Source organism: Poecilia formosa, unplaced genomic scaffold (genome assembly GCF_000485575.1).
Source record: "Poecilia formosa unplaced genomic scaffold, Poecilia_formosa-5.1.2 Scaffold123, whole genome shotgun sequence".
Taxonomy (NCBI): domain Eukaryota; kingdom Metazoa; phylum Chordata; class Actinopteri; order Cyprinodontiformes; family Poeciliidae; genus Poecilia; species Poecilia formosa.
The window spans coordinates 563,834-570,994 of NW_006800062.1; the positions used below are offsets into that span (position 1 = coordinate 563,834).

General features: G+C 42.7%; 1 protein-coding gene across 2 annotated transcripts; it reads left to right on the forward strand.

Annotated features, from left to right (window-relative positions):
- Positions 1-7,161, forward strand: vgll2b (vestigial-like family member 2b). Of its 2 annotated transcripts, none has more exons than XM_016675916.1 (4): positions 1-180; positions 685-1,033; positions 4,363-4,809; positions 6,151-7,161. In XM_016675916.1, exons 2-4 carry the CDS (start codon positions 730-732, stop codon positions 6,192-6,194), a joined length of 795 nt encoding a protein of 264 aa, XP_016531402.1. In that variant the 5' UTR covers positions 1-180; positions 685-729; the 3' UTR covers positions 6,195-7,161. The 2 variants fall into 2 exon arrangements, with proteins under 2 accessions (XP_016531402.1, XP_007561176.1); XM_007561114.2 differs by having other exon boundaries at positions 2-307; positions 6,151-7,160.

The following is a 7,161-nucleotide window of genomic DNA, read 5'->3' on the forward strand; positions in this document are numbered from 1 at the left end:
GGCTTCATAAACCTCTCCACATTTTGCAACCGCGGCTGTTGAGGAGCGCGCAGGACGCGGAGGGAGTGCGCTCCTTCTGGAGTGATTATGTCAAATCTGGCTTTGCTTCACGCCGCATAACCCAGCTGAGCTCTCCCCACTTCCACAAACAGGGATGTTGTCGCGCAGTCGGTTGCGAAGGTCGGTTCCAGCAGAACAGTGAGGACACCGCTCGTTTACCATGAGCTGTTTGGATGTTATGTATCCAGCCTATGGACATTACGCACCGTACGCACCGACTGCTCCCGCTTTTATCAATAGCTTACAGGTAGGATGCGAGCAAATATTTAAAGTTGAGTTAAATTCTTCCCCCAAGTTTAACTGGAGTCACTGAGATGAATGTAGAATATTTTTAAATCGGATACATTATGCTGGTTGATGTGGCTTGTGCGTAAACGTTAATAGGTTTGGTTTTAGGCAAGGGATTTAATACGTTTACGATTGAAATGTATTTATTTTTAATTGAATATCTTGTTCAAATCAGATGTTTAGCGCGCGTGGACATGCCAGCGCAGCAGCACAATGATAAGCACGTCAAAAAGCCTCATCATAATTTCCAGAAGTGTTTCTGCAGCACCTGTCTTAACCCTCGCCCTGCTCCCCCGCCCACGCCCCCTCTCCCGCCCGCTGATCTCCCCCTGACAGGCTCCTTCAGGTCTGAGCAGCTCTGCGCCCAACAGTCGGGATTTTATGGAACCTCCCAGCGTTCCCGAAGGGATGTCTGGGGGCCCCGGCACTGGAGGATCTACGTCCTCCTCATCTTCGTCCAGTTCTTCTTCCTCCTCCTCCTACACACCTGCGGTACCGAGGCCGGCGGAGGGCCCCAAGGAGAAGCAGGAGGGCCCCGAGGCAGAGTACCTGACTTCTCGCTGTGTGCTCTTCACTTACTACCATGGAGACATCAGCAGCGTGGTGGACGAGCACTTCTCCAGGGCTCTCAGCTCCTACATGGATGGAGAGGGCAAACGGCGGGCGCCAGAGCAACAGGGCACAGGTAGCTGCAGGTTTCACATGACTGAACTATTAATGTTGTCAAGATTTTGCACCACTAATGGAAATAATTGTCTTCACAATTAAAGTCATGAGATATATTACTGTAAATAAAGCTAATATAGGCCAGGATGTAAAACTTGGATAAATATCAGTGTTGTTTGGAGAACAATATAGTATTTGTGACTAACCAATTTATTATTCTGATTATGATTATTACTATCGTAATTATTAGACATATAGACCTAAATTGATTTTCCAACACAGACAGAGGATGCTGGACAACTGGCAAAAAGTGACACCCATACTGATTCTGGAAATGTTTGTGCAATTTCATCTGAATTTATTCAATGTGACTCACCTGATGCCTGCACAGAGAATCCTGCTGGTATTTTTGATCCACGTTCAAATTAGTAAATACATGTGGTTCCCACAAATGAGTATTGTCATCTTAGTCCCATTTTGCAAACACTTAGTCTGAGCAAAACACATACTGGGCCCACAAATGCATGCCATGTGTGTTTTGGGGTGTCTTTCATGAATTTTAAGACACTGGTGGAGCTGGCAGTTCTGCAGAGCACAGCAGAAAGTCGGACCTGTGATGTTGTCAGGTGACAGGACTAAAGGGTAGATGTGGTCTTGGGGGAGTCAGGGCAGAAGGTCACGCAGGTCAATGGCTCTTTGGCAGAATAATGTGGCTTCTGTGGTTCTGGCTGGGCCCAAAGTTTGAAGTAAGACAAAAAAAAAGAGTCTGTGCAGTTGTGTGCGTTGCTTTATGTAACTTTACCAGTTTTGATTTATTGGGCCTCAAGAAATGTTTAATATTTTTATTTGTAATTTTGATATTTAAAATCCATCTTAAAATAAAACGGCTGTATGCATGCTTATCTGAACCAATGCACTGAATAGGACACCTGAAATTGAAAATCTTCCTAAGCTCTCTGCGTCCAACAGGGCGTCCCTCAGCTCTCCATGTAGGGTCTGCACCCTCACTCGCTGCCCCACTCTGCTCTCCCTGCGCTCTTTTTTCTCGTTAGGCTGGACGTCTTCATTTCGGCACCAGCGAGCGCTCCCTGCCTCACAACAGATGCTATGTTTATACCCGGCTGTAAGCGTACAGCCTCGCCGGCGTATCCCCTTCAAACATCTCCGCGGCAGCCATTCTGACTCTGATTCCAACTCATGCTCCACAATGGTTGCACAGTCAGCTGCCTGCCTGCTACTCAGATTTATGTCTATTCTCAGTGCAGTAGCAACAATGAGAAACACGGTGGGTCTTCTTGAGGAATAGCTAAATATAAAGCCATATTTCTGAAAATATATAACAGCATATTGAATCTCTGTCAAGGGCGTTCAGAGAGCGGGAGGGGCTGCGAAAACAACAGGTGAAGGTGCGGGGTGCAGAAGAGAGGGGCGGCGGGTGCTAGCATGGGGTCAGAACTGCTTGTGTGTGTTTTTAGATTTTCAGGAGCACCGGGCCGACATGAAAGTGAGAAGTGTCACCACAGCCAGTGATTTAACACTCTGTGAGCCCTGGGCTGCCTCCAGGTTACAGCGTCTGCCTTATATAGCATTCTAGAATATAGGGACATCTCTCTTTCTAAATTGTGTCTCTCCTGAAGTGTATGGGAGCGTGGTTGTGTTTATTTCTGTGTCTTGTTGGACCTGGGTCGTGTGACCCTATGATCCAATGAGGAAGATATCTGACCCACAGGGTGTCGCAGTCATGTGAGCAACATCGTTGGTCCATTCCCATTCATTTGCTTCTGTGAAATAAGTGCACCAACCAGTCAGTTAACACGACGTGCTTTATGTGAAATTAAAACAGGAGGGAGTGAGAAAAAAAAAGCATTGGTTCTAAAATCCTGGTGTGAGTGCTAAAACTAAAAGCAAAATGAAAATAGGAAAGATAAATTAATAAATAAAAAGAAAACTTTTAAACTCAAATCTACATTTGAGTCAAACAACTGATACAAATGTTTATCAGCAATAAAACAAATTAAATAATTATTATAATGAACAGAATGATTTTAAGTCAATATAATATCCAGGCAAAACTTAAACAGTTCAAACCATACACTGTATGAAAAAAGACACTAAACTGTTTGAGCTTTTCCTGTTCAACGTCAAATAGGATCACCAAAACGATTTGCTAAATGCCAGAATATTAAGTGAGTTAACATTTTCAAAGACTGTGTTTTTTTTTCTAAACCAGAAGTTTACATAAACTAAGATTACTATTTGTTTAGAGAATTTGGGAGCCCAGATTATGATGTCATGGCTTTGTAAGCTTCTAACAGGTTAATTTATGACATTTGAACCAATTAGAGGCACATCTCCACAAGTCTGAATCACCCCTTGGCACGATTTCCAGATGCCTGGAGATGCCGGAGACATGATGATTAAAAAATGTAAGTGTTTGGCCATAATTAAGGGAAAATTGAGAACACTTGGAAGCCTGAAAACACAATCCCAAGTGTGAGGTACCTGGGTGCCAGCATTGTGATGTTTGGTTGCACTTCACAAAGTAAATGGTGTCAAAATGAGAGAAAATTATGTAGAAATACTGAAGATTAATCCCAAGTTCCACAGAAACTTGGCTTTGGGACAGAAAAGTGTCCCAAAGCTGACAAGCATGAAGCAGCTACAGCAGGTCTGTCAGGTCTGAATATACATGAAGTCCAGCAAACGACTGTGAGAAATCATGAAATGATACTGGAAACTTTTGACCCCAATCAGGGTCAATTTCACCAAATACTGAGGAAATGTTGGTGTACTAACCTAACCTAGTTAGACTAAAACAAAACAAAAAATAAATAAATAAGTTTTATTAAATGTAAAACACTGAAGGAAAAAGTTGTGTCTTTTTAAACAGTGCATGTAAATATTTGATTTTAAGTGTACATGGCCATGAGCTCTAAGAAAAAGAACAATCACTGGTGGAGTTCTTACATGATATTTTAAATAACATAAAACTATACATTTTGAGTTTCAAAACCTAGAATATAAATTAATTCATTGTAAAGATTGTTCAGTTTTACTGTGATTTTGTTGCTGAATCTCGGTTTTGTTCTGATTCATCTGGAGGTAATGATTGTGCAAAATGCAGCATTCAGCTTCTATGCACCTCAAATCTGGAGCAAACTTCCAGAAAGGTGCAAAACAGATGATTTCTGTTTAGCTTCTGGTTTCTCTATTAGTGACTGTATGACAAGTTTATGATTCAAAGCACTTTGAACTGCCTTGTTGCTAATACAAATAAACTTGATTGATTGATTGATAGGACTCAAGACTTGATCTGATGTTGATCGCAGTTTTTCTCTCGTCTGTTAGAAACTTCTTCCTCTACCAGTCGGCGCAGCTTCCCCCCGTCTTTCTGGGATAGTAACTACACGTCGCCTCAGAGTCGCCCCCACTGTGAGACCAGCGCCCCGGCTTATTCCATGGACCCGTACGCGTCGGCGCTGCATCCAGGCCTGTCACACCCGCATACTCATCCTCACCCACACGCCCACACTCATCCCCACCCCCACCCACCGGAGGGCTGGGGGTACCCTCAGGCCCAAGCCTACGGCCCCCCTCGACCGCTACATGAACTGTACTCACCGTCGGCTCTGGAGCCTCACTATGGGGGTCTGCTCGTGCCCACTGTGAGGCCGCCTCATCTTCCCACCTTGCCAAGCCACTATGAAGTGGGCAAGCTGGAGCCCACCGCCTCCTGGCCGAGCCTGCTGCCCCCTGGAGATGTCGGCCAGACGCTGGCTCTCAACATGGATGCAGGTACCCGCTCAGAAATGTCCTGAATCATACCAGTGTTTCGCTTTCAATTTGTCTATGGAAGCAGAAAGAAACGTCTTTGAATAATGTTCATTCAAGAAGTTTTTGAGCTCTCAATATGCATTAACAGCAAAATGCAGTCAGAGCAAAAGAACAAATAGCGACTCTGCAGGTAAGGCATTGAAAAACTGTTTTACAGCCACTAAAATAGGAAGGTGATCACTTTCCACAATGTTGTGTCACAATTTAATAATAAGTGGTAAATAAAAATAAATACATTATGTCAAAAGAAGACGGCTAATAAAAATGGTCAATGTTTATTTGTCCATAAACTAATCCATTTTCAAATGAAGCTTTTTAAAATCTTAAAGTAGATTTGGAGCAGTTTAATATTACTTTTTCCCAGTCCACCCAGTAGCACGAAAGTAAAATCATAAATAAATTCAAGAAAACTGATCAAACAACTTGAAAACAGGTATCTATATGCAATATTAAAACTCTAAAATGTACAAGCTTTTACTATGCACACCATAAAGGACACACTGTTCTGAACCAATGAAAATGAATTTATTCTTAATATGCCACCTTTTACACCACCTATGATACAATCAATCAACCAATCAATCAATTAGACACCAGCTTTATTTTTTAGATGTGTTTCTGGTTTTTCTGGAGGTTTCTCCTGTGAAACAAAGCCTAACCCCCCCGCCCCACCGTCGCCACATGATCTGACTGCGTTATATTATAACTAGGAATTAAATGAAATCCTTATCACTGGTATTTAAACCGTCTACATGGTGGGATTATTTTTTAAATATGAGTTGGACGTCTTCTAAAGTATTTTGTGGTGACATCTGTTGTAGCTATATATAAGCTATAAATGTAAGCAGATGCAAAAGATTAAATGTATTTGACATGTTTCTTATAATGATCAAGATAAACTGTGAATTTATGAATAAACAATACAATAAGTTAAACTAAATGCAGATTGAACTGAGAACTGAGGGTTTTCATAAACATCATGTCTCATCATGAACTCTCACTTTATGGCCTACAAGTCTTATAAATAGGTTTGACCAAGATCATCAATAGTTTAAAAATCAATACTCTATCAGGTTAATATCAATTCTGATTTGCTCCTGGTTCAGCCCCCTCTCCGCCCCCCCGCCCCTCCTCCATGTTCAGACCTGCATACAGAAACACACAACACATCATAATCATCACAGAAGCTCTTTTCAGCCGCCTAAACCAGCATGTTTGGCCATAGAAGGCTCCATGACAACCTGTGTTCTGCCGTTCACTGTTGTCCTTCTCATTGTTCCCATGTTTTTTTTATTTCCTCAGGCCTCCAGCAGCACAAGAAAGGCAAGGAGCTGTACTGGTTCTAACGAGCCCCTCAGTAACACTGACCTGCCATTACCAGACCCAATTAGTCCCTGGATCTGCTCTGCTTTTCAAGCATTGTGTCCTTTCACCCCCACCCCACACCCCACACATTCACACACCACTTCCCCATCCACCCACCCCCGTCTTTCTGCCTTTAGCCTCCCCTGCCAGTACACGGCCTTGCTCCAGGTCGACGTGTGTGCACCATGGAGATAAAGAAGCGAGGGAACGAGGGAGAGAGGCCCAGCATCTGAACTGGCCGTGATGTGCACCATCGTTGCTCCCTCTCCTCCATCTCTCCTCCACTCTGAATCCAGTTGCTCTGGCAGGATGCGGGCCACGGTGACCTGTTTGGATTGGGAAGCAGGATCACAGCAGACTTTTGCAGCTCGGGGAAGAAAAAAAGACAGAGGGGTACCGGGATGAATCACAGCGAGCAGGGATTTCTTCCAACCTTCCTGGTTATCTCAGTCTCATGCTCTGTGTTGCTACGGTCACTGTCATTATCCACTTATCTGCATTTCACAAATGCAATGTGCAGCAATATCCAAGAGCAGAATTCATGGAGGTTAGTGCTTTGTGACAGTCATCACAAGGCCTTTTTATTTTAAAAAGCCATTTCTTTTAAAATAAAGTGTTTTTATTTATCAGTGTTAATGTCTATTTTTAATATGATTGCTTGGCCAGTGTTCTGAGATTCTTGTGGTTCAGTTGATGTTTTTAAAAGTGGACAGTTATAGATCAGCCAGTGCAATGTGGTTTTGGTGTAGTTTCTCAAGGATATCGTTTCAAATGCTGTCAGATCATATTTATCCACGAACACTCTCAGAGAAGGTAGGATTTTTAATATGAAGATGTTCCATTTTAGTTCGAAATTTCAGTTTTTTTTCCCCTTTTATTGTGGTTTTGAATTTGGACTTCTTGAATATTTTGGGGTTTTTCCGTGTGTGAATTATTTCTCATTTTTGT